Genomic DNA, 27,258 nt, shown 5'->3' on the forward strand with positions numbered 1-27,258 from the left:
TGCTCAGTAATTTCTCCATCCTTATCAACACAACAACAACAGACCCTGCTGGACACGATACAGACGGACCCCGAGGAGATGCGGAGGAGGATGGGCGAGGCGGTGCGCAAGCTGACGGTGCTGCGCGTGAACGAGAAGGTTCTGACGCGGCGCTACACCATACTGCTGGAACAGGAGCAGCATCTCCGCAAGGAGAGCAGCAGGCTGAAGGATGACAGCATTCACATGCAGTCCTCTGTCACAGTGAGGATGGGTTACCTCCAGAGATACAAGGTAGAGGGACATTCTTGTTAAGTTAATTCTTTCATTTCAGGTAGTCCGTTCCAAGCTTCTTCACTTTGGAAAGGAGCCGGCTTAGGTGGTTTGGGCATTATGGTTAGGATGCCTCTGGAGCGTCTCCCTACTAGGGAGGTCCTCGATGCACGTACCACCCGAGCAGACCAAGGTTCAGATGGATTCTCTTTTTTCAAGAGGAGCAGCATCATGACACAGCTGTTGCCTTCATTCATCGGCTGATTTGACTGTACTGTACGGTAAATTGTACACGGCAGTGACGGCACAGCCGAAAAGCCAGGCAGGCACTCTGCGTGCAGTCTGTACTCAAATGCCCACCCCCTAACCTGGTTCCAGAACAGGAAACATAAAATTCTAAAGCTCCCCATGTACCACATAAAAAGACCCAGAGGAGCCATTGACACGAACAGACGTGTGTGTGTGTGTGTGTGTGTGTGTGTGTGTGTGTGTGTATGTGTATGTGTATGTGTATGTGTATGTGTATGTGTGTGTGTGTGTGTGTGTGTGTGTGTGTGTGTCTGATCAGCGTGACAGCTACCACTTTTCTGGGGAACGATGCTCTCCTTCTGTTTCTACTGTAGGTCAGAAATGGAAAACAGGAATAAGACACATGCGTGATGCTTTCCTTCTGTTTCTAGGTCGGAAATGGAAAACAGAATTTTGAAACCGGTTTCTTGAGGAATAAGACACATGCGTGATGATTTCCTTCCGTTTCTAGGAAATGGCCGCCCATAAGATTACAGCCCTGCAGAAGGCATTGGAGGACAGCGTCCCCTCAGGGGACCTGGAGAGCGCTAACAAACAGTACAACGAGCTGACAGTGAAGTACAGAGACACGCTGCAGAGAGACAACCACCTCGTACGGAGGACTAGTCACCTTGAACTTCTAGAGGTATTAAAGCACTGTATCTGAATGAGCGTCTGTCTGCTCGCCGTTGACCTTTGACAGATGTCAGAAACTGTCAAAGGTACTGATTGATTGATTGTTTATTTATTTCCGTGTCCTGCACACAATGTGCCCAACCCTCATGGGTTTATAAGACACCATTTCACAATTGCATTTACAGCATGTTTACATTACATAATTCACGCATTCCATTAATTATATTACAACTCAGATTTATACAGAGTACTCTGTCTTCTTTCCCAAGCTTCTTTCCCAAACGTCCCTTTGGCAAGTCCCTTTGGTACTCTAGACCCCTCGCACTGTTTGTTTGAACCCTGGAATTTATTGTTATTATTATAAAATTGTGAGTGAATTACACACCTTGACTTGAGGGGGAAAAAAGCTCTTTTCCTGCACTGAGATAAAGGAAATAACTTCTTGATTTATATGGATAAATATTATCTGTCATTGGCACATTAACATGTCAGCTATTCTCAAGCTGCACAGATATTCAGTGAGAGACTTTGATCATTGCAACTTTGCTTCTATTCCACTTTCAGAACGAGAATAGTTCTCTCCATGAGCGAATCTCGGGGCTAAATAAAGAGCTGGAGATCACCAAGGAGAAACTGCACACTTTGGAGCAAGCGTGGGAGCACATTAATTCAGTTGGTAAGCAAGTGAATGTCTGTTTTACAGACCTTGTCAACACAACAATTACATTCACTTTGCTTTCAATGTTTTATTTTGGTCATCAGTTTATGTACAATACATTCCAAGTATATAATAAAATACGCAGATACATTGTGACCAAAAAGGTGTAGGCTGAAGCTGAAGCTATATTCGCTTATTATGCCTACCCTTACTACTTACATGATGTACAAAGAAAAACAAAATTTAGTTTTTATAGGAAGAAAAAAAACTGTAGAAAACAGAATCAGTATAACTTTTCTTTGCTTCATATTCCATAATATACAATATCCACAATCACATGTATTGTTGTACATGTTGATCTGTATATATTTTATAAATATACACATATATACACAAACACATACATATGTACATGTACACATACATACATCTATTGTCATTATTATAATCATTGTTTTCTACTACTAATTTTATTTATTATTACTATAAAAAAATCTTTTTGCTTTTTTGTTCAATTTTGGGTGGGAACCCCTTTTGGCGTTTTAAACATTAGGTTATAATGTAGCTATTGAAAAATAGCAGATCTACAAGCTCATAGCGTGCCACCGAGTGGTGCGCTACGAGCTTGTAGGTCTGCTATTTTTGATAAATCATGAAAATATTTATTTCAGAAAACTGGAGGATTTAGAAGATCTTTTTAAAATGTTGAGGTCAGGCCTAAATAGGTTAAAGGAGGCTAAGAGAGCTAATATGGTTAATAAAAAACAAGTTTTATTTCTAGACGCTCACCGAGTCTTTGGCCCTGACCATCAGGTGGTAGTAGGGACAACCTGGACAAGGCAGACAAGGCCGTGGCGAACGGTGAGATCGTGTCGGCCTCCAGACGCATCACCACCCTGGAGATGAAGGAGCTGAATGAGAGGCAGAGGGCCGAGCACGCTCACAACATGTACGAGCACACCAGGAACTCCCTCAAACAGGTGGAGGAGCGCAACCTGGAGCTGGAAGCCAAGATTACTGAGGTAGGTCTAGGTCGTTAGCCAGTGCAGAAATATTAGCTCTACAAAGCTCACAGCGTGTCGCGATGGGGCGAGTTGCGAGCTTGTAGTTCTGCTGTTTTTCCGGGGTGCGCACGCTTTTCCGACACACCAAAGGTCCGAAGCGCGGGGACATGTGATGCGTTGCGAAAATGTGATGGTCCGACATGCGCTGCTCCCGTGCTTGAGGTTATGGTTGTTAGGGGTTGAGGTTTCGGATCAATAGTATGTCGGAACTATAAAGCCTGTACCCGTTTTTCCACTATTCGTGGAAATTAATTATTAATCGATTCCATCAATTTCATCGATATAATAGATTCACTCAATTACTTAACACGGAGCCCACCAGAAGTGTTATGTCATCGTGAAACACCTGGTTACGGATATCTTCAAAATAAAGGTTGAAAGTGGAAAAACCTTGGCAATGCACGATAAATAGATGTATTAATTCTGGCATTACATTGTGTAACTGTTGCAGACCTAACTCGGGGATATACAGTAAAGGTGGTTGCACACATGACCGGCCACGTTTTTCGGAAAACTTAAAACTAAAAATCCGAATTCGCATCCGATTCGCGCCCGGTGTGTCACTGTGGAGACCTTTAGATGACTTCTGTCCGTCTGCTTTGTCCTCAGCTGATGAAGCTGAACGTGGAGGCCCAGAGGGTGGAGAGAGAGCTGAGAGACGAGCTGGCGGACAGCGTGAGCAAAGCCACGAGTGACGGCGACCGTGCCAGGGTTGCAGAGTTGGAAAAAGCCGAATCAGAGCTCCGCATGGAGGCATCAAAGTATGTCTAGCAGTGTTAATTAACCACTTTTCAGTTCAGGTGAAAATCTTCAAAGATTTTTCTTGGAAAAATCTTTTAAAATGCTTCACGATGCATCAATATGTTAACCACTTAAGCCCTGTTTTATACTTATCATATGACAGTGTTCATCTTCAAAAAAGAAAGCGATAAATTACCCTTTCTACAAGCTCAATGCAACACATTGTGTGCTGGCTTTCTATTTTTTTGTTTTCCTCCGGAATTTGGGGGATTTCTATTTATGTTTCGCCTATAAATTATAGGCGAAACATAAATAGAAATCCCCCAAATTACAGCAAATAGGGACACCAGAGATAATGTGGTTAAGCTAGGTAAAAGTTCTCATGCCGTTAGAGTTGCAATGTGTATATATATTTTTTCTTATAATTTTTATCCCACGATTTTGTAACCCATTTTTACCCCTGTGTCAATTATCTAATGTGATCCTGGGCTCTAAACACCCTCCGCCAACCTAGTCCCCATATATGGGGGACATGGGGAGAGCAACGGACTTGAACTCATGCTTCCTTCATTCCCGAGTGTCCAAGTTGCTCCTTTACACCTGACCGGGGTTTCCCTGGTTGGACGTAGCACGTGGAAGGAACACGTTATTCCAACCAGTTCCTTTCCCCTCCATCAGGCGCCCCGGCTGGCCAGGGGGAGGCAGTTTAGTGACCAGGATTACTGCATGTGTTTTGTGAGGGTACCTACCCTAGGGGACACGGGAGAACATGCAAACTCCACACAGAAAGGCCCTTTCGCCAACCCCGCCAATGTGTATTATTGATGTCCTACCCGGGATTCAAACCCAGCCAGGTCTCCTGTTTCAGAGACCAAACATCCAACCCAACCCTCACACAATAGCCAATGTACCATAGTACCATACTCACGACCGCTTGGCGAGAGGACATTTTGCACTTGAGCTTGTACTACTTGTGTAGGTGTACAGTACCAAGTCTAAACGTCGCAATGGACAAGTAAGGAAACGACCACCTCCAAACTAACCACTGCAGATGTGCTAAATTATATTGTATTAACATAAAACCAGTGGTTCTCAAACATTTTCATGTCAAGGCCTCCAAATTCATATCATTTCAAATATTGTGTTCTGTTTAACCTAGTCTCTCGGGACACACTGTTGAGTTGACTGAGGTCAACTCGAAGGAAAAGAGGGCACTGTTTCTCCTTTATTTGCTGATGGGTTCTCAGATAGTGTTTAACCCCTTGTATTGAGCCCCATCATCCATATTCTGGGGGGAGGACATTTGCCAAAAATAGAAGATCTACAAGCTGAGCTATTCTTGATGAAGAGATTTTGTGTAGACGGGGAAAAGGCGGTCCAAGTACAGCGCCAACTCGGGTCCAGTTTACTAAATCTAGAGGGTTTAACCCATTTTGGGCGGGAACCCCTTTTGGTGTTAGCATTATGTTATGCTTTAGCTATTGAAAAATAGCAGATCTACAAGCTCATAGCGCTTGTAGGTCTGCTATTTTTGAAAAATCGAAGAACGACTGAATTAGAAACATAGCTTTTTCAGAAAACTGTCAGGATGTAGAAGACATTTTTAGAATCTTTTAAAAGATTTTAACCACCTCTAACCTGTGCTTATATCGCTGCAGACTGCGGGAGGTGTCAGACGTGGCAAAGATGCAGGTGTGTGCGCTGGAGGCCAGGCAGCAGTCCAGAGAAAAGGAGGTGGATGCTCTGAGGAGACAGGTCCAGGATTACCAGGTAATGAACCTGAACAAACTCCACTGACCTCCTAGAAGAACAAGCTCGAATTCCATGTTCACATTCCATCCTAGGTCATGTGCGGACAACATTCCTGTGATCCGACTTGAAAATATTTGAGAACCGGCTCTCTTACAAGATCATTCCATGTATCTGCGGACCCCCGTCTGAAATGATTTACTGCCAAATTACAGGTGCACAACAAAACACAAATAGTTAACTTGCATCAGATCGTACTATATGGTGGGTGAGTCTGCCATGTTTTAACCATCCTAGGGTTTCATTACATTTAATAATGTAATTCGAATTTCTCATTAGTATAATATTTAATAATAATAACCTTTCTGTCCAAACTCCCAAATGTCACGTTCCAGCGTGCCTTCACTCTACCAACGCGCACTCCTAGACCAAGATGCAGTTTTATGTCTAGTCTCACATTAGTCTTGCATAGCCAGACAACTATTCCACAATCTCTGAATGCTATATAGAGTCTGGAACTACACCTCCCAAAATCGGAGTAATCTGTTTGTCATTTCCGTTCACTTTAGAGATTATCTTTTTATTTCCATTTCTGCTAAGCAGCAAGCTATATATGTCTAGATGATTTATATTTATATTAGGATAAATTTGCGCGACTGTAAAGACTAAACGGAAGTGGGGAGGAGGCTTCACTTGCGCTTTATCACATACTCATGGTCAGAGCTTCCGTTCTCCAGACTGTATGATGAAAGCATTGCAGCGAGAGACTAGTCTCACATGGTCAGAATCACAAAGTCCGGGGAATCCTCTGATTGGCTGGGTTGTAACGGAAGTCCATGGTTTGTCCATACAGTAGTTTGTGGTCTGTGGTTGTTCATTCGTATGTCTGTCACACATTAGTGTCCATGACCACAATAGCTGTGGCCTAATTGGCTGTCTGCTGCCAAGCCATTTCATGCTTGAAATATATTATTTTACCAATAAGATCATCATTGAAGGACAAGATCCTAGAGGGCATTTATGTACATACATTTTACTGAACAATGGACTGTAGAGCAGCTGGACTGCCTCATAGAGACTGTCACTAGACACTAGTCTTTCTGCATTTGATGAATGCAGAAAGAGAGGACCTCAATGGAAATAAAGAAGTCCCTGGAGGTCCTCGTGTAATGGTCAAAATGCTGTAGCCATGTGGTCTTAATCATTTTCTAAAAAATACATGAAGCTACGGTTTTAACAAAGCTACGGATTATTTAACATTTTGGAATGTTCTACTTGCAATGTGTAATTGTTCTATGCTATTCACAAAACCGTAAAGGCGGGTCTATATGATGTCTGTGGGACATCTACGTTTCTTAGTTAAAAAATACTAACTAAGAAATGTAACATGCATCCTTGTTGATGATGCGTTCATGCTCATACTATGTGCTGAGGTTCCATGCAAGCCCCAAGGTCACTGCTGTAACCTTAAGAGGTTTATATACAGTAGGGATATTAACTGTATAAAGAGCTTAATTTATCTGAGTTAGACCTCAAATCCTGGAGGTGTGCACACCCATGTGAATATGGGTGTGTTGTGATTGCCTCTAATGAGATCACATAGTGCTCTGTGTGCATGTGTGTGTGTAATCATGCATGAGGGATGTGACATGGTAGCACAAGTGCCACTAATAAAAAGTGCAACATTATTAGTACACCAAACGGTAGGGAGACTACCCCCACAAGTGCCGAAATTTAGAAGCACAGGCAGCTGACAAAACTGTCCCGGCCGGGGGAAACCGAAACGGGTCGTATAGCACCAGGCACCACGACAGCTTAATCCGCCAATGTCTATACTGCCTCTCTCTGGTCAGCTAACAAAAAGTACACACATGGAACTCGTGTGGAACGTACTGTAATTGCGGAAATGTTAAAATACTGGAACGAACAGATTCCTGGTGGTACCATCCATCCGTCTGACATTTCCTCCTGTCATCTTCCATCTCCACCGTTTCCCTTCCTTCCTCCTCAGTCCCACTCGGACGAGAAGGCCCTGATCGCCAAGCTCCACCAGGAGGTCCTGGCGCTGCAGCTCAGCGAGGCGGCCGCTCTGCGCAAGCTGGAGGTGTCGGCCACGCGGGGCCAGCAGCTGGAGGCCTACAACCTCCGCGCAGAGCAGCGGCTGGACGCCGGGGAGCGTGCGCTCTACCTCGCCCGGCACGAGGGCCGGAACCGAGCCAAACACCTCCGGCAGACCATCCAGGCGCTGCGCAGGTAGGGCTGTCACCATTACACACTAATTAATTGTCATAATAATTACTTGCAAATAACGATTTAATTCTGGTATTGGCACTGAACGTTGGAATATATGAAAGGGCAGATACTGTATGACAAATAACTGAAAAATACAAAGAAAAGCCGTGATGCATTGTAAGCTTGTAGATCTGCTATTCCAGCAATTTGTAATGTGCATTTGTCAACGTGGAGACGATTATGACAAAGATAATTGCGATTATCTCAAATAATTACGATTAGACGGTTGTGTAATAACTGTGACAACCTGCCCCGTGTACGCAGGCAGTTCTCCGGCGCCGTGCCGCTGGACCAACAGGAGCAGTTCTGCCTGTCCATGGTGAGCATGCAGGAGGACCGGGCCAAAGCCCAGGAGGAGAGGAGGAGGGCGGAGGAGGAGAGGACGAGGGCCGAGGGGAAGGCGGAGGAGCTGGAGCTGAAGCTGAGGGGCCTGCATGAGCTGGTCTCCACACTCAAGGATGGGAAAGGAGCTCAGAAGGTGGGTGGTGGGGAAGGGTGTAGCTAGCGCCTACCAGACAGTGGCCTTGTGGTTAGAGTGTCCGCCCTGAAACTGAGAGGTCGTGGGTTCGATCCCCGGCCGGGTCATACCAAAGACTTTAAAATGGGACCCAATGCCTCCCTGCTTGGCACTCAGCATCAATTGGTTGGATTGGGGGTCAAATCAACTAATGATTCCCAAACGCAGCACATGCTGCAGCGCACCGCTCCAAGAGAGGGGTCAAATGTGGAGAACAAATTTCACTGCGGTAACGTGTGTGACTAATTGTACGACTTTGAGCATGACTGGAGTTATTAACACACACACACACACACACACAGGCTATAGTCACAGCTTTCTTGTTGGCGACCTCGCGTAACACACTACGTCACGGCCAACAGGTGATCGAGTGGCACAAGAAGATGGAGGAGGCTCGTCTGCATGAGATGAGGCGAGCCAGGGAGCTGACGGTGCAGAAGGAGGAGGTCCGATACATGAAGAAGCTGGTGGAGGAGCAGGAATGCACCATCCGCTCTCTGGAAGAGGACGTCGTCCAGAAGAACACTGTGAGCTCTTGGAAATACACTGACGTCGCGCACACACTCACACACTCACTCACACACACACATGGCCTGTTTACAAGCAGCTGGTTTCAAAATCAAAACTAGGACCTCAATTTGAGAACCTTTATATTTGTAACTCAGCCATGTCGCTCCACAGATTTTGTGTAAAAGTTATATTGGTAAGGAGTTACTAATTAGTCGTTTTGATACTCCTGTTAAGGCTTTTTTGACAGATATATAGGCCTGCTGAATGATAAATGGTCCATTTGGCGCTTTGCAATGTGCATTTCATTCACTCACTGACGGCAGAGAAAACCATGCAATGCACCAACCTACTCATCGGGGAGCCATTTAGGTTTCAGTGTCTTGCTTAACTACATTTACAGTCAGTGATTTACAGTAACTCTGGGGGATCGAACAAGCGGCCCATCTACTTCCTGAGCCAGTGCCGCGCCATACTAATATATATTTGTGTAATTTAATTTTGTGAATTGATCTACCATAATCCACAATACAGTGGAGCTGCTTAGTGGCCAACGGTATGAAGGTCCTTTTCAAACGGGCAGTGATTAATGCGCTTAGTAATTAATTTTCAAAGAGACCTGCGTTTTTGTTTTGTTTTCCCCGTGTGCGCCCGAGAACTCGAGGGGCGACAACAACGCAAGCGTATTTTCGTGGGCGCGGTTCTCGTGAAATTGTTGTTGTTTCATCTGTCATTAATCACTGCATTATGTGTGGAGAAAGGTCCGGGGCGTGAATTTGAGAAAGCTTCCAAAAAACAAAAGGCGTGCAAAAGCACAGGTGGTGCTTATGTTCACCATGTTCACTTCAATAGCTCCGTTTGGAAAACATTTATTTGCTCTATGATTACTTAATTATGATTATGATTAATACGATTAGAGGGGGGCAAATAAGGTTCCCTCTAATCATTCTTCAGTCCCCTGGTGGACTCAACATGATACATCTGTGAATGCAGTACTGTATGTGCGTGCAAGACCCGTTACCAATTGCAAAGACACATGTTGCACATGTAAATTGCAATGTCCTGCAATTGCAATGATTCTGAAACAACATAATTGTGCCGTCCTACACGGCCCAGACCGTCACGGAACAGTATTTTAGTGAATTTAGTGTCAAAATAATGGTTTGTTTTGTGGGTGCAGGATTAACACCATTGGCCATGTTCTCAGCTGTTGCTCACCTGTTCAGCAGGGAAAAGGACTAGGTTGGACTACACATGTTAAACTGTTGACCGTCATTAATCCATTTTGGGCAGGAACCGCTTTTGGTGTTTTAACCCATTCTGACCGGGCACCCATTTTGGTGTTGGCATCATGTTATGCTTTAGCTATTGAAAAATAGCAGATCTACAAGCTCATATCGCGCCACCGAGTGGCGCGATACGAGCTTGTAGGTCTGCTATTTTTGAAAAATTCGAAGAACGACTGACATTTTTAGAATCTGATCTCAGGTCAGCATGGGTTAATCAGACCAGTGTGTGTCCCGTGGAAACCTCGTATGAATCTGATCTCAGGTCAGAATGGGTTAAGCATTCTGTTCTATTTTAGCTATTGAAAAATAGCAGATCTACAAGCTCAGTGGCGCGCTACGAGCTGCTATTTCTGAAAAGTCGTGAAAATGTGGCTCAAATCTTTGAATATGTATTTCAGAGCGAACATTTTTAACTAAAATTATCTTCTGGGGGGGTCCCTGAACTACATATTTTGAAATGGGGATCCGAGGCCCAATAGTCCTTGACTTGAAAAAGGTTGAGCACCACTGCTATAGAAACATGGGTTTTTCAGATTTTTTGGGGGGGGGATTTAGAATCCTTTTTGTAATCGACCTCAGTCCAAAATGGGTTAAACTATTGTACGACTTCATGTGTATCAGAGGTTGTTTACACCCTCCCACATGAACAACTGTAGGTGTCAGCAGTGACAGGGGTTACGTTATACAGGCATGGGGAAAATTGGGATAACAAAACATCTTTCTTTGCTGATACTCAGACATGCACTCTTTGTCTTTCTCTTAGCTTTATGAAGAGCGCCAGCTGGCTTGGGATCAGCGAGAGGTGGACCTGGATCACCAACTGGAACACTATGAAAAGCACCAGAAGGAAATTCTGGGCACTGCCCAAAAGGTGCCTATTTTCTTACAGATGTAAAGATCATTCCCTGGTACATTCCCTTTGGACCAACCATCTAGAGAATGAAATTCTCTAGATATATACTTTTGATCTTAAAGGAAAATTACCTTTACCTTTAGTAGTTACCTTTTACCATGAACTGAAAACTTTGGCTGATATCTTCATTAGTTTCTCCGGCGATTAGAAATGAGTGTTTCAAAATTGTTGTTGACTTACATTACGCAGTGAAACAGATCTCAAAGTCATCCTTTTAGTACATGATAAAGAAACTCAAGCAAAGCATATATGGAAATAAGAATACATTTTGTGCTGCCTTGGCGGAAATCTACTTGGATTTGAGTTCTGCTTCTTAAAGGGCCACTTCACGCCTTTTGCAACCACATCTCATTTGAATGATGTTTAGGACACAAGAAACACTTTCCTGGGGTTTTTATGTGTGTAATGTGTGTTTTATTAATAAAAAATAATAGGCTTCGACGGCTCACAATAGCATAGTAAATGCTAGACCTAGAATGCCTGTGATCATTTAATTATACTTCGTAAATGTTCATGTATCAGAGGCATAGAACGGTCTGCTTTAACTTCTGTTCGGGTTCCAAATTGGCGGCCTAAATGTGATAAATGCTCCGTTTGTACTCGCCCATTAAATAATTCCAAAAACGTGGAGTGAAAAATGGTCCTCTAGTTTTAGTGAAAGTCCTGGCATAAAACGTGTATTTAGTGAATTATCTCCACTTTTTCAAGAGATGCACACGGACATCTTTCTCTCCGGGCGAGGGGGGCCGGAACAATCGATGAACTGATTTTACAAATACGTCTGTGTTTACCACAGATCACCAATTGACCAGGGAAACACAAATGTTTGCAGTCACACAATTTGCAGGTGGTGTGATTAATTACCCAGCACCTATCGCAAAGCACCTGCCAATTGTGTGACCGCAAACTTTTGTGTTTCCCTGGTCAATTGGTGATGACGTCTGTGGTAAACACAGACGTATTTGTAAAATCAGTTCATCGATTGTTCCGGCCCCCCTCGCCCGGAGAGAAAGATGTCCGTGTGCATCTCTTGAAAAAGTGGAGATAATTCACTAAATACGCGTTTTGTGCCAGAACTTTCACATGGATATAAAACTAGAGGACCATTTTTCACACCACGTTTTTGGAATTATTTAATGGGTGAGTACAAACGGAGCATTTATCACATTTATGCCGCACATTCAGAAGTTCTACCATAAATCATGGATGTGATCTATGGCTCATGTATGTGAAATACTGTATACTGTATGAAACGACAAGAGCCGTTCTAGGGCTAAGTAAATGCCTGTGATGTCACTGGCATTAATTGGTCTCACCATCTTCCTGGACTACATGTTGGACTACAGTAAGACAGCCCTCCCCCTCTCCACAAGGAGGAGCAGTGCACCAAAGCATTATGGTCATTGTAGGAATCCAGTCAAACCCTAGTCAAACACACAGACTACATTATTTTTCTGGTCATAGGGTGCAAGTTTCAAATTGTGCTACTGTTATAGTATTAACATTGAGTGCAGTTTCTTCCAGCTGTGAAATGTCCCTTTTAATGTATCTTTTTCTTCTAGTGTGAGGAGGCTGCCGCTGCCCTGCCAGACCCTAGTCTGCCCCTGGCCCATCAGCTGGAGTCTGCCCTGCGGAAAATCAAGGAACAGTCCCGCGCCATCCTGGAGACGCAGGCTACATGTAACACCCTGGATGAGGTACAGTACCGCGGGTTTGCACTTTGCTCCCTGGCGTCACTCGTTCAGATTACATTTAAATATGGTGTCTGTCGTGGAACGCTTTTAACAGCGGCCCCCAGGCGCATGCCATGTATACTCTCTGGCCTGGCAGCGCGTCATGTGTTCATGACGACCTTTTCTGCACGTCTCTCCCCTTCACTCTTTCCTGTCCATCTTCACTTCAACTATCAGGAGTAAAAAACAACTATAAAGGCGTAAAACAAATCTTAAAAAATAAAATAATAATTTAAGTACCAATTATAGCAAAAATGAGGGCGTTGTTGGGTCAGTTCTGGATAAATCACTAAAAGAACCAGTAACAACGTTTAGTTATCCTCTTTTGGTGTTAGCATTATGTTCTGCTTTAGCTATTGGAAAATATCAGATCTACAAGCTCATAGCGCGCCACCGGCACGCTACGAGCTTGTAGGTCTGCTATTCTTTTTAAATCGAAGAACGACTGACTTAGAAACATAGCTTTTTCAGAAAACTGTCAGGATGTAGAAGACATTTTTGAATCTGATCTCAAATGGGTTAAAACAAAAACTAAAATATGTCTTTGAATAACATACTATATCAAAATAAAATATAACGGTCCTCAAGGTCTACTGTAAACCAATTAGTGTCCTGGTACTGTGGATAATGTCCAAAATAAAGCAAATTGCAATAGTCTATGCAGTGAGTACTGTCTTACCTTTAACTCTTCTGCAAAGTCCAGGTCACAAACCCAAAGCCTTCCGGGAAATGTTGTAATCCACAATGGAAATAAAAGGAATCTTCAGCGGTATTAGTACAGTACATCCAATATCCAACATAAACAACTTAAGCGAGACTTGGTAAATAAATAATCCTCCTGCAAAAGCAGCCTGTCTCTCTCTCTCTGTTCTCACCCTGGACTGACAGAGCCACACTCTGCAGGTGCCACAAACATTGTGAGTGCCAATCAGTCAATCAGGTTAGTCTGGGCTGGGATTTCTCAATCACAATAACATGCACCACAGCCATATCATGAACATGAAAAATAACTCAATTAAGGCTTCTTAGAAAATAAGAAAGCACATCAAAAATTCATAACAAAAATAAATAGAAACGCATGTGACTCTGAGCACAGAGGTTACATGCCATTAATCATGTACATTTAGTGTTTTGATTATTGGAATTTCTTTCTTCTCCCTTTCCGTTCCTTTTTCAACGATTAAACAGTATTTGTTTTGGTTCTTTGCTGTATTATCATATTGCATGGGGTTATGATGTCACAACAATGGTGTATTTTCTATTGAGCCTTGACTAAAAAGGCTTTCAGCTTCCAAGAAGAAACCAAAAATTACACAGGGAAGACATTTGAATATTCTAACCACACCTGGGAGTCTGTTAGAGTAATGTTAACTCCATAGACACATATGGTACAAAGATCACGGCACTCTAGGCAGGTAACGATATATCGTATATCAATATCAATCCTGACAATATGAATCGATTCGAATCGATTAATTGAAATAAAATAATTGATTTTCAAAAAAAGATAACTTTTTTGTGATGTGAAATGTGAGCTTTAGTCAAGTGCTTTTGGAGAGAAATGATAGTAACTTTCAGTAGTAGAGCACTGTAGAGGGGAGCTGTGTGTCTGTGACTGTGCCCAGGTGATGATGGTCGTTGATGCTCATCAAGGAAGGCAATTATGTTTCTGCACTGTCAAAAGTAATTCTACTTCTTTTGCAATGTAGTTAAATAAAAAATCTCAGGGGGAAGATAAATTATGTAAAATTAAAGAAACGGACATTTTTCTTTAAAATATATATCTTTTTTAATAGCGTGTAAAATCGTATCGTGAACCTCATATCGTGATCGTGAGTTGAGTGAATCGTTACATGCCTATCTTTAACGTGTTCCAACTCTCTTCCGTCTTGCAGAAGCTGAAGGAGAAGCAGGCGTCTCTGTGGCACGCAGAGCAGAACGTCATGTCCAGGGACCGCGTGATCAACGAGCTGCGTCTCCGTCTCCCGGCGTCCGCCGACAGGGAGCGCCTCCTGGCCCACCTCGCCAGCCACGAGGAGGCGCAGAAGGAGAGCCCAGCCCAGCTCAAGGTCGCACATCAGACCATCGTCAACCTGCAGGGACGCCTGGACCAGAAGGAGGACGTGCTCAAGAAATGCCAGAACCTCCTGAGCCGAGCCAGACAGGTATGATGCTGTTGTTGTGCATTAAAAGCCTATGGAAACAGCGATATTTACTATACAAGCCATGTCCACAGGAAAAATTGCTTTTCTGTATATTTCCACATTTTGTGGCAAGCAGTGGCTCAGGGGTAGAGTGGCCGGTAGAACGGCCGGATCGGAAAACCGTGAGGTTCCCAGTTCAAACCCTGTGGGCTCCCCCAGAGTTTCTGTCGAATTGTCCTTGAGCAAGACTCTGAACCCCTAATTGCTCCCGATGAGCAGGTTGGTACCTTGCATGGTTTCCTCCACCATTCGATGTATGAATGTGTGTGTGAAATGTAATCAATGCACAATCTGTGTAAAGCGCTTTGGATAAAAGCTCTATATAAATGCACCATTTACCAAGCAACAGCCAGGCAGGCCCTGCTATGACCTATGCTGGCCATTACATCGATCAGATTTTCACATTCTGATGACATCATCACTATTTCTCCATAGACACAGTGAACAAGGTCAAGGATGAAAGAGTTGTAGTTTTCACATTCACACAGTTTGTAGTCAAGTGACATCACTGTGGTAAACCTTTCAGCCCATCTGCACTGTTTCAGAGAGACACGAAGGACGGCTTTAGTTGTACGGTTAGTAATGGAACGTTATAGCTAGCCAAAATCATCATGTTCCGTTAACTCGACCGGGCAACAGAACAGTGAAATTGGTTGCTATTTTGTATTTGGTGGTACTGTAATGTTTGTCTGGCATATGACACCATTTTATCTAATAACACGGACATGAAGGATTTATTAACCCATTTTATGCGGGAACCCCTTTTGGTGTTAGCATTATGTTATGCTTTAGCTATTTTTGAAAAATCAAAGAACGACTGACATAGAAAAAGAAACATAACTTTTTCAGAAAACTGTCAGGATGTAGCAGACATTTCTTTAATCTGATCTCAGGTCAAAATGGGTTTTAAGCAAGGTTTCGGCCACACACACGCCCTTCCTCAGAGCATATAATAACAATGTGTGACATGAACGGTTTATATGCAATGTGAGAGGAAAGGTATGCAGGACACAGTATAGATGTTAACACCTTGTCACTGGTCCTCTCCCAGGACCAGGAGGAGATGACCAGGAGACACGAGGAGGAGGTGAGAGCGCTCCATCAGAAGCTTGACCTGCAGACGGACACGTCCCTGGACCGCTTCAAACGCACCGCACTGGTACGCCCTCAGTCTGTGTCCTAGTGTTGTCTGTTTAGTCTGTGTCCTAATATTTACTATGAAAACGAGCATTTCCCATCAGTCCGTCACCCCGTGTATGTGTGTGCCTGTGTGTGTGTGTGTGTGTGTGTGTGTGTGTGTGTGTGTGTGTGTGTGTGTGTGTGACATTTTCACAACATAACATAACAACTTTTGTAATCTAGACGTTTGTTCGACTTGTCAATAATTCCGCGTCAACAGAGGGCCAACTACTGTAACTCTGAGTCAACAGAGGGCCAACTACTGTAACTCTGAGTCAATAGAGGGCCAACTACTGTAACTCTGAGTCAATAGAGGGCCAACTACTGTAACTCTGAGTCAATAGAGGGCCAACTACTGTAACTCTGAGTCAATAGAGGGCCAACTACTGTAACTCTGAGTCAACAGAGGGCCAACTACTGTAACTCTGAGTCAATAGAGGGCCAACTACTGTAACTCTGAGTCAACAGAGGGCCAACTACTGTAACTCTGAGTCAACAGAGGGCCAACTACTGTAACTCTGAGTCAACAGAGGGCCAACTACTGTAACTCTGAGTCAACAGAGGGCCAACTACTGTAACTCTGAGTCAACAGAGGGCCAACTACTGTAACTCTGAGTCAACAGAGGGCCAACTACTGTAACTCTGAGTCAACAGAGGGCCAACTACTGTAACTCTGAGTCAACAGAGGGCCAACTACTTTAACTCTGAGTCAACAGAGGGCCAACTACTGTAACTCTGAGTCAACAGAGGGCCAACTACTGTAATGTCCAAATGTCCAGGAGCTGATGAAGAAGCCCTCCATCAGCGTGACGACCTCCAAGCATCTAGAACGTCTGGCCGAGATGGAGCAGACGGTGGCGGAACAGGACAGCTCTCTGTCGTCCCTCGCTGACCGGCTGAGCGTCGCCACCGCAGAGCTGGGCCGACAGAGGGACGTCATCGCCATGCAGGAGAAGGAGCACGCTCAGGAGTGGGCAAAGTGAGCCCACTGTTATTATTATTCACATTGTCATTGAAGTCTTTATATATATAAATATATATATATATATATATATATATATATATATATATATATAATTTATTAAAATGTTTATCCCACGATTTCCTACACTTCCTTTGCCAACCTGGGGGGGCAGCGGACTGACCTAATGCCTCCTTCTATGCATGAGGAGTCCAAGCTGCTTTTTTTCACCTGACAGAGGGGAATTTCCCTGGCCGGACGTACGTAGCGCGTGGAAGGAACACGTTATTCCGACCAGTTCCTTTCCTAGTTTTAGAGACCACGATTACTGCATGTTTTTGTGAGGGTACCTACGTACCCTATGGGACACAGGGAGAACATGCAAACTCCACACAAAGGCCCTTTCGCCAACCCCACCTCGGGTATGGGCACTGATGACACGATGTCTTTATATTTCTGTGGATGTATGAGGGTATAAGCAGTGTGTGTGTGTGGTGCGGGATTTCTCTCAAAGAAGGTATTCGATTAAGCATTGCCATTCTGTGATATCTTTTCAAAAACTTCACATTTAAATAACCGGGGGATAATCTGGGATCTGGGATGAGTTTGAAAGATCTGCATGCATCAAACTACGCGACCCCAAATGAAGACAAAGGAAAATCACAAACCTGTCTAAACAAATCATGCTATCTAAATAACATTCTTAACATTGTAGTCAAGCACAAACAAATCATACTAAAATTCAGCGAATGTCTGTCTGTCTGTCTGAATGTCCCTGACAGCGCTTTATCTCAACATTGGCTGGCCCAATCACTCCCACTTTTCACACAGGCATGGACCATAATTATATGGAGGTCTTAATGGAGCCCTTTTTCCAATTTGACACATTAATGATTTATAATTAATTTATTAGTGGATTAAAAAATGCAAAAATGGGTATTGTACTGTCAATATGACATGAATATGAATGCAAAGTAGCGGTCCATGTGTGGACAGGCTACCTGTCGCCGTTCTGCATGGTGAGATGTGTGCAAACCGTGTAGTTTATCAGGAGAAGAATACCAAAGGATGCAAGATTTAATAGTGAATTAAAAACGCTCCGGGCGCAGTACCCCCCCACGGCCACAAGAGGGGGGCAAATATCTCACAACGGGTAAGGGCTAGTATTAATAACAAACAAGAATGTCATAACTGCCAGGTGCAGAAAGCTCCAACATCTGCAGCATCTGCAGTCACTTTACAGAACAGAAGTAAAAACAAATTTATTAGAAAACTAGAAATCAAAAATCAAAAGTGGACAAACAAGAAGGGTGTGTGTGTGTGTCTGTCTGTCTGTCTCCCCAAGTTCATTTGTTGGACTTGTGGGGTTCCAGTTGGTTGGCAGTGCTTGACCTGAGGGAGCGGAAGGGGACATGGCGGTTGATGAGTTCAGAGAGGTAGCTGGGGCCTGGTTGTTGAGGGCTTTGTAGGTGATGGTGACAATTCTGTCAGTATTTTGAAATCAAGCCTAGAGACGAGGCAGCCAATCATGAAAAAGTGTCCACTATACGGTCGCTACTAGAGGTACGTGGCAAATGTAGTCCATGCGCTTTTCAAGCACCTGGCAAAAACAATCGAATACAGTGCAAGAGTTTACAACAAATCACAACATCATGTGTCAGATTGTGGAATGTGAGAACCAAGGGTTTTTGTTTTTTCTCTTTTGTCTGAATCATGTTTTGGTGCATCCAACCGGAGCCTTAAATCCTTTACTGCCATCTAGTGTTCAAAAACTTTGACTGCGTCTATGCCAGTCATTCACTTCAACGCTTATAAACGTAGATGGCAATAAAGAAGTTCACCCATTTTGGGCAGGAACCCCTTTTGGTGTTAGCATTATGCTATGCTTTAGCTATAGAAAAATAGCAGAACTACAAGCTCATAGCGTGCCACCGAGTGGCGCGCTACGAGCTTGTAGGTCTGCCATTTTTGAAAAATCGAAGAACGACTGACATAGAACCATAGCTTTTTCAGAAAACTGTCAGGATGTAGAAGACATTTTTAGAATGTGATCTCAGGTCAGAATGGGTTAACAGAGCTGACGATGATGTGTTGCAGGCTAGAGGAGCGCCACGTGGCCCAGGTGAAGGCTCTCTCCGGGGAGGTGGACGAGCAGCAGACCCAGAGGGCCCAGATGGAGAAGGAGCTGCAGTATCTCCGCGTGGAGCTGGAGGCGCAGAAGGACGCCAACACGCGCTCCCCCAGCAACACCATGAAGAACCTGGTGGAGAGGCTGAAGGCACAGCTCAACCAGAAGGAGAAACAGCTCAAGGTTTGACCATTCTTTTTTATTGTGTTGTTGGCTTGAGGTTAATATTTGATGGCATTTGGATGAGCTTGTCAAGATCATAAGGCTTGTCGACCAATCATAAGGAATGTGAGGTTCAAAGTTACAGCACAGAGGCATGGCCAGACTAATATCACTGCGTAGATATTGGTCTGGAATCTCCGTGGAGCTCTCTCTCATTAGCAGGCAGCAGTGCAGCACTGTCTCTCTCTCTCTGTTACTACAGCGCCCCTACTGGTACATACTGGTGCTCATTAACGTCACATAGGTGAACACAGACACACGGAGGTGAACACAGACACACAGACATTGCTGTTCCTTGGGAGTGGTTGCACCACTCAAAAAAAGGCCTCTGGTGATAAACCTGCCCCATATTCCAGGCTACAGCAGACCTAACAAATAATACTGTATGCTTTGACTCTGATAAATAACAGCTAGGCACTTTAGAAAACATGCTGATGAACTGTTTTATATGCAAGGATAGGTGAAAGTTCAATTATAGGGGATATTTTTTCTCATTTTCCCAAACATTGTGTACTCAAAACCTTGGCAGCAGGCCTACAATAAAACAGTTGGACTATAAGACTAACATGATATATGCTCTGTTTTACTGTTGGGTTTAAATTTGACACATGGTAAACATCATGAGTGAGATAACTTCAAACACTGCGTTCATCCAACGTCCGGTGGAGATCTTCCAAAAAGTGTGAACAGAACGCATCAGGAAGTGTTATTGTAGGTCAGGTGTCAGATGTTTCTGAGTGAGTAATGTTATGTATTACATGTGTGTGTGCACTAACGCCAATTAGATCATATTCCTCGTCTGTTCTTACATATCTTGTGAATACGGTAATAAATGTGTCAGAGATCGGAGCCCTTTTTGACGTGTGTAGCCATCTAACGGATAACACGTCCTCCATCATACACACATTGATGTTCCACGGGTGGGAAGGGAAGACCCAATGCTCACTTGCATCAACTTGGAAAAGAAAATCAATAATATATCATTAGGGTTTTGTTTTTCTGGGCTGCCTCTTAGGGATAACATAACTTATATGAATTGCACAGCTATAAACATTCAACAGCTGTCTCCTTCATCGCCAATGATGTGTACATCTCTGTCTCGTCTACAGTAGGACACTTTCATCTTCCCTGTGTGAGACCCGAATGCATGTGTCTAAAAGAGACATATGACTTGCACGCTAACAGGCTCAGTCTAGACACATGTATATTGACGAAGTGTGGGGAAAATATCACCCACACACACTAAAATGCTCAAGACTTATTCATTCCAGCACAAGTGGACATTTCATTCCCTGTAGATCAATGTGGACACCATTCTGTGTTTTTTTGTGTCTGTCTGCAGTGCACTCTGCACTGCACCAATGCCAAATTGTATCCCTTGCTTGTTCTTATACGTATATGGCAATAACGTGTGTCAGAGCTCAGATGGCGTTGTCTTACATCTGTGTGTCTGTGACCCTCAGGCTCTCAGTAAGTTCTTACATCTGTCTGTGTCTGTTGTGTTATCTGTGTGTCTGTGACCCTCAGGCTCTCAGTAAGTTCTTACATCTGTCTGTGTCTGTGACCCTCAGGCTCTCAGTAAGTTCTTACATCTGTGTGTCTGTTGTGTTATCTGTGTGTCTGTGACCCTCAGGCTCTCAGTAAGGCGCTGTTGGAGCTGAGAGCTGAGATGACGGCTCACGCTGAACAGCAAATAATCACCGGCGCTGCCCAGAGAGAAGAGAGCCTCAACGTCCAAGTGCTCATAGATAAGCACACCAAAGACCTCAAGGTAAGGAAACTCATACCGTAAATCCTCCACCTATGCTGTTCCACGTGCATCATCCAGTCGTTTGCCCTACGTCTAGAATAAGAATAATACATGCAATTAATATAGCGCTTACTAGTACTCAAAGTCTCTTAGATTGGCTTGTAGATCGGTTATTTCCTGTACAGACAAAACTGCAGGGGACCAAGTACAGTATATTGCTTTTAAGACAGTTAAATGCATGATCATAATAAAGGCATTTTGTTCACCCCGTGACCAAACCGGAAGTTTACGGAATGCTTTGGAATCTATTGGCTATAGAGTTACATGAACCACGTGACTGGGCTGTTTTCTGCCCCCTCATTGGCCTCAACTCTCCTTTCAATGGCTCTAGTCTGGCCTAAACCTAACCCTAAACCTAACCTCAGTAAAAACTAAACCTAATCTTAACCCTACGCTCAGTAGGCCTGCCCGGGAGCCAATCGGACACATTGTAAGGCGGGTCTAACCTATAACGTTGGTGGGATTCATAATCACGCGTGGATGACAGGGACCTAATGGCGGAAAATCTCACCAACATACCAACGTAACAGGAGATATGTCTCCTCTCTACAGGTCCGCGTGCAGGAGCTTAACGAGGAGCTCCACGCTGCCAAAGAGTCCTTCAGAGCAGCCCGGGGCAGAGAGACGGGCCTCAGGGAGGAGGTGGAGGTCCTGAATCAGGACCTCCAGCGGAGCCAGAAAGCCCAGAGCCGACTGCAGGCGGAGAAGGAGGAGAGGGAGAAGGAGATCCAGGAGCTCAAACAGCGAATCAAGAGGCTCGGTAGTGGCCTGCAGGTCAGGGTCACTCTAGCCTCGGAAGTTTTGTTTTCAAAGCAGAAAAAAAAAAAAACGCCTGGGCAAGACATGCATGATAACTGGCATACAAGCGGAGTGAACCTTCTATTTTCGCTAACCATTAAGAGTGCAGAGGGGCGTCACTCCAAAATGTGGTAACGTCAGTCTTCTCTGCTGTGTGAAGTCGGACGGCCGACAGCAGGCGCTGTGATACTCGCAGTCGGGTTTTTATGCACTGAACTAGAGAACAACAACCAGTCAAGACACCACACACAGCATTATGTCATCGTAACCCCCGGTTACGGATATTTGGCTCTTCAAAATAAAGGTTGAAAGGGGAAAAACCATGGCAATGCACGATAAATAGATTAATTAATACTGGCGGTTAAAAACCACTACTGTCAAAAATAGCATGCGTTTCCAAACTGTGAATATAACAAAAAGTTAGATGCTTCTAAAAATGCTTAACCATTCGTTATAGTCGAACAATTGCTTATGTTCGATTAAATATAAAACTGGCTTATCTGTACTTTTGCACACAGAAACAATCAGAGCTTGACGGTAAGGCACCCACAGTAGAGACTCTGCAGAAGAAAATCAGGAAGTTGGAGGCTGAACTCGTGACGAATGCTCTGTCTGAGCCGTTAGAACAGAAGAGTGTCAAAGATGACAAGGTATACCAAATGAATATCTGCATCGTCATGTTATTTACATTAGTACCGTCCACTCACAATGTGAAATCTTTATTTTTTTTACATGTTATAGTCAAGAGTTACGTATTTTTATTCCAACTCCCAGTCAAAAGAAGATGTTGTGCGATGGGAAGAGGGCAAGAAATGGCAGACCAAGATGGAGAAGATGCGGAATGAGTTGAAGGAAAAGGAGAGGGAGGCCGATGGTCTTTCTAAGAGGCTCGCCACTCTCAAAGACCTCTATGCCAGGTACTCAAAGACCTCTACAAAAGACCCTCCCAGGGTCTTATACAGTGTATCTGATGATCAGGGTCTGTGTGTGCGTGCTGTGCGCGTGCTGTGCGCGTGCTGTGCGCGTGCCTGTCATGAGTGGTTAAAGCTCTTTTAATCTGTCTCTTTTCAACGTGGCTCTGTGCAGACTAGAGCAGGAGAAGGTGGCCTTGCAGAAGAAGCAGAGTCGTCGTGGGGTGACTGCAGACCAGGTGGTGGGGGAGAGGTCAGCTGAAGCCCAGAGAGAAATGGACGAGCTGAGACGAATGAACGCAGAGTTGGAGACACAAATACGCAATATAAAGTATGTCCTGATAAGACGACTTTTGTTTCTTAAGTCTGTAATAACTACAGTACATTGGATCCATTGGAACACAAGTGATTTTTCCATTTCCCGACAAGTAACAGTGGTGAGAAGAACTACGGTAACGCTAACCTATTCCCTTGTTATTGCACTTACAGGCAACAGCAGGCCTTGCCTCGAGATGCTGTCATGGAGGACCTGACCCTAAGAAACCATTTTCTTGAGGAGAGACTCTACTCTCTGGAGAGCCTGATGGCGAAAGAGGAATACTCTAGACCTTCTGTAAGTCCTGTATAATATCAGTTTCACTGTTCACTTCATAATTTCCAGGGGAAAGAAAAAAGTCTGGGGCCAAGTCCACTTCAATTCGGCATACAGTAGCGCAAATGTCGCTCACTCTCTGCTGATTTATGATCGTCTGCACCATTGTTAAATTGACGTACACACGCACACCCGTACACACACACACACACACACACACACACACACTCCTCTCTCTCTGTCGCTCTAATTCATTAGTCTCAAGTCACGCAGCCGCTAGAGTCTCCTGGCGGATCCTACCGGGAACTGCCTATGCCATTAGAAAGCATAGGTGGGTTCCAGACTCCAGTCTAACTTCATATAGACACAATCTGGACAGGACACCAATGTTTTCATTTACATGATGTTGGTGGTGGTGTGCAAAATCTGCCGGATCTGCGTGCGCATCCCCCTCTGAACAAAGGTTGGATAGAAATATCAACCAGTCCATACAAAAACTTCATCATACAGTAAACTGTATGTGGTAATGTCCAAACCTGGATACAAAATACAGCAATGTAGCTTAAATCATGGTCATTTCATTCTGCAGTACAGTATGTTTCTCTCAATACCCAAATTAAAAACAGACCAGTTATGATACTTGGAAATAACCAAGTATTTAGTTTTTAGCATGTTTGTTGTCAGAATGTTAGGCTACTAGGCTATAAGTGAGCTGTAACAAATCATGAATAGAATTTTCTAATGCAATTGATTCTATTGGCACCAAAACGGTTTCTCTCTTTCTTAAGTTCTTCTTTCTCCACCTCTCTCTTTTCAATGCCTCTCATTTCTTGCTGGACTTATTTCCATTCTATACGTATGAAGGAGGAACGCTCCTCTTGGAGGGGGATTCACTCTGCTACCTTTGATGTTGAGGATAAACCTGGTTTTATCATCAACCGTCGCTCAGTGATTGTAGACCACTCTGGCATGCAGAGGGCGGTAGAGCAAAAGCATAAGGAAACTCATGACAGCTTTGGACAAATGGTGGCGGACGAACAAGCACTGAGCTCAACAGAAACCTCAAAGACAAGCGAAACATACGAGACAAACAGCTGTAGCACAGAATATAGTGAACTTGTAGATGCAAGAGATGAGGGAGACCCCGATTCAGACTGTGCTGAGCAACATGCTGTGGGGAAGGGACTGCAGGACCCAAAGGAATTAGGCACATCGTCTCCAGAGCAAGTCGAGGTGACCGACAGTGAAATGGAGGTGAATCCACAACATGCTCCTCCGGTGGAGAGAGATGGTGGACTGCAGGACCCAAAAGAATCAGGTACTTCATCTCCAGAACAAGTCGAAGTGACAGGCAACGAAACAGAGGTGACTCCAGAAGAGCCGGGAGGTAGAGATCCAAATGATGCTGTGGGAGATGGGACAAACACCCCATCACCAGAGGCTGAGGAAAAGGTGGAGCTGAGTGATGAAGCCCAAAACATTAACCTGGAGCTGTCTGTTGGAGCTGAGCTGGATGTGGACCCCAGTGCCATCTTAAATGAAGACCCTGATAAAGTAATTGTGGCAGAACCTGACATGGCCTTGATTGCATCAGTGAGAGAAGTTGGAATTACAGAAAGACTTTCTAGGGTCTTTACCAAGGCTTGCGTGCAAAAAAGAAAATCAAAACCTCCTAGCCAATCGAAGGTACTCTCAAGGTGTTCACCGCCGTTATCCGTGGAGGTGGTAGACAGTAGTGCTAGCTAATCGTTCCACATCCAACAGCTGTGATTGGTTTTGTGCGTACTCCTTCCTGCAGTTTGTGGCATTATCGTTGTCGTTGTTGGTATAACCTTTCCCCTCCCGTTCATCAACCGAAGCCTTCAGATAAAGAATGAATGAATCAAGTGAATATTTTAAAATTATAAACGCAGTCAAAATCATTTGGACACTTTAAAGTATACAACCTGTAGCTTTGACGACACAGTACTGTACTTTAATTTGGTCTTTTGATGATATGACATTAAACCATTATTCTTGACTGAAGGCTTCATTTTACCGGTAATCAGCTCTTAGTAACTGTGGCTGCATGCTGTGCATAACCTTCTTCTCCCTGCCTTCCTATAGACGTCGGGGCGAGGCACGGTCACCCCGTCCCAGAAAGACCAGGAGCTCTGGAGAGAGAACCTCAGGCTGTCCTCTGAGAACCTGGAGCTCCGCTTTCAGCTGGAGCAGACAAACAAAGACGTGCCCAGGCTAAAGGTGCAAAGAGTTAATGAAGTCGCTCTCTCCACTGTACAATATTTTGTAAATGTTGTAGCCTACAGTATTTAGCATTTTGATAGCCTTTGATGAACAACATATGGGATATACACATAATATTACAGTGTATACCTTAAGATTGCTTAGACTAGAGCAGTCGAGTCAACTCAAGTTTATTTGTATAGCACATTTCACACGACAAGTGAGGACTCAATGTGCTTCAATGAAAGGGATATTAATTGTATAAAGAGCTTAATTTATCTGAGTTAGACCTAAAATCATGGAGTGTGTGTGTGTGTGTGTGTGTGTGTGTGTGTGTGTGTGTGTGTGTGTGTGTGTGTGTGTGTGTGTGTGTGTGTGTCAAAAGGTTGTGCATTGGGATGTATGATGTGAGTGTGTTATAGGTGTATTTAATTCTTGTACATTGTGTTCTTTGACAGGATCAAGTATCGCACCTCAGAGAGATGTGCAGCGCTTTGAAAAAGGAGAAGGTGGAGGTGGAGAAAAGACTGTCCCTCGTACGCGGAGTATGTTGACTCTGCACTGTAAACGTACTTTCGTTTGAACCCCTCGCCTGTCGAGGCCTGTCACCGATAGAAAACACAAACATAAGAAAACGCCCCACTCTTGATTCTAGAATCGACCTCACATTTAACCCTTTCCCATCCAGGATGGTCACAGTGGTAAAACCGCGCCTGAACTTGAGAAGGTCATCGGTCTGATGAAGAAGGTGGTGGACAGGGTGCAGCGGGAAAACGAGATGCTGAAGAAAGCCTCTTTGACTGGCTTCGAGGAAAGGTTCTCCACCCTTCAGCAGGAACATGACAAACTCAAGGTTAACACCAAAACATATTCCATAAATAATCGGTTTGTCTGTAACACAAGATTATTAGATATTTCTACTCTCACCAACGTCCAACTTTTGTCCGTACTGTACTGTATGTCCCCTTAAGACTGACCATGAAAGACTGAAGAAGCAAACTGAAGCAGAGGAGAACTCCAGCCTTGAATCCAAAACCAAAGGAATGGAGAAGATTTCAATGGAGAACGAACGCTTACGAAGGGAGATAAAAAGGGCAAGTAAAATACTATTGGGTAGCCAATATATTCATTCATATTTCCATGTCTCGTCCCACTGGGAGGAGACCCCGGGGCAGACCAAGGCGCAGTTGGAGGAAATACATCGACTCACTGGCCTTGGAACGTCTCGGAATCCCCCAGGAGGAAGTCACTAATGTTGCTCTGGAGAGGGAAGTCTGGAGCACTCTGGTGGAGCTGTTGCCCCTGCGACCCGACTACGGATAAGCGGTTGAAGATGGATGGATGGATATTTCCATTCCATTTTTGTTTCCCCTCATTTTCATGGATCACTTAAGTTCTTTTCCTTTTTTTCTACAGGAATTGGAGGCTTCAGAGAGGTTGAAGGTGAAAAGGACCAGCCTGGAGGTGACCAATGAGAGGCTAGAGGCGGAGCTGGAAGAAACCAAGCAGAGGTTACATGCTGCCTATTCCCGTTCCATCCCAGAGGGGGCCGACAGCAAGACGTGGAAGGCTTCTATTGTAACCAGGTCAG

The 27,258-nt window shown here is 44.2% G+C and overlaps 1 protein-coding gene across 1 annotated transcript in view; it reads left to right on the top strand.

Moving 5' to 3' along the window:
* cep290 (centrosomal protein 290) overlaps window positions 1–27,258 on the top strand; it is a 51,231-nt gene that overhangs the window by 19,696 nt on the left and 4,277 nt on the right. Inside the window, exons 23-48 of the mRNA XM_080761249.1 lie at window positions 43–273; window positions 1,013–1,186; window positions 1,741–1,852; window positions 2,648–2,856; window positions 3,508–3,659; window positions 5,298–5,409; window positions 7,400–7,641; window positions 7,945–8,158; window positions 8,560–8,724; window positions 10,757–10,864; window positions 12,469–12,603; window positions 14,535–14,804; window positions 15,895–16,002; window positions 16,802–17,001; window positions 19,081–19,294; window positions 20,967–21,104; window positions 21,696–21,917; window positions 22,460–22,591; window positions 22,716–22,858; window positions 23,028–23,183; window positions 23,342–23,465; window positions 25,551–25,685; window positions 26,126–26,212; window positions 26,356–26,520; window positions 26,639–26,761; window positions 27,084–27,253. Coding sequence (XP_080617375.1) covers window positions 43–273; window positions 1,013–1,186; window positions 1,741–1,852; window positions 2,648–2,856; window positions 3,508–3,659; window positions 5,298–5,409; window positions 7,400–7,641; window positions 7,945–8,158; window positions 8,560–8,724; window positions 10,757–10,864; window positions 12,469–12,603; window positions 14,535–14,804; window positions 15,895–16,002; window positions 16,802–17,001; window positions 19,081–19,294; window positions 20,967–21,104; window positions 21,696–21,917; window positions 22,460–22,591; window positions 22,716–22,858; window positions 23,028–23,183; window positions 23,342–23,465; window positions 25,551–25,685; window positions 26,126–26,212; window positions 26,356–26,520; window positions 26,639–26,761; window positions 27,084–27,253 — 4,241 coding nt within the window. The remainder of the gene's footprint in view (window positions 1–42; window positions 274–1,012; window positions 1,187–1,740; window positions 1,853–2,647; window positions 2,857–3,507; window positions 3,660–5,297; window positions 5,410–7,399; window positions 7,642–7,944; window positions 8,159–8,559; window positions 8,725–10,756; window positions 10,865–12,468; window positions 12,604–14,534; window positions 14,805–15,894; window positions 16,003–16,801; window positions 17,002–19,080; window positions 19,295–20,966; window positions 21,105–21,695; window positions 21,918–22,459; window positions 22,592–22,715; window positions 22,859–23,027; window positions 23,184–23,341; window positions 23,466–25,550; window positions 25,686–26,125; window positions 26,213–26,355; window positions 26,521–26,638; window positions 26,762–27,083; window positions 27,254–27,258) is intronic.

Source organism: Protomyctophum bolini (assembly GCF_963924005.1).
Source record: "Protomyctophum bolini genome assembly, chromosome: 4".
NCBI lineage: Eukaryota > Metazoa > Chordata > Actinopteri > Myctophiformes > Myctophidae > Protomyctophum > Protomyctophum bolini.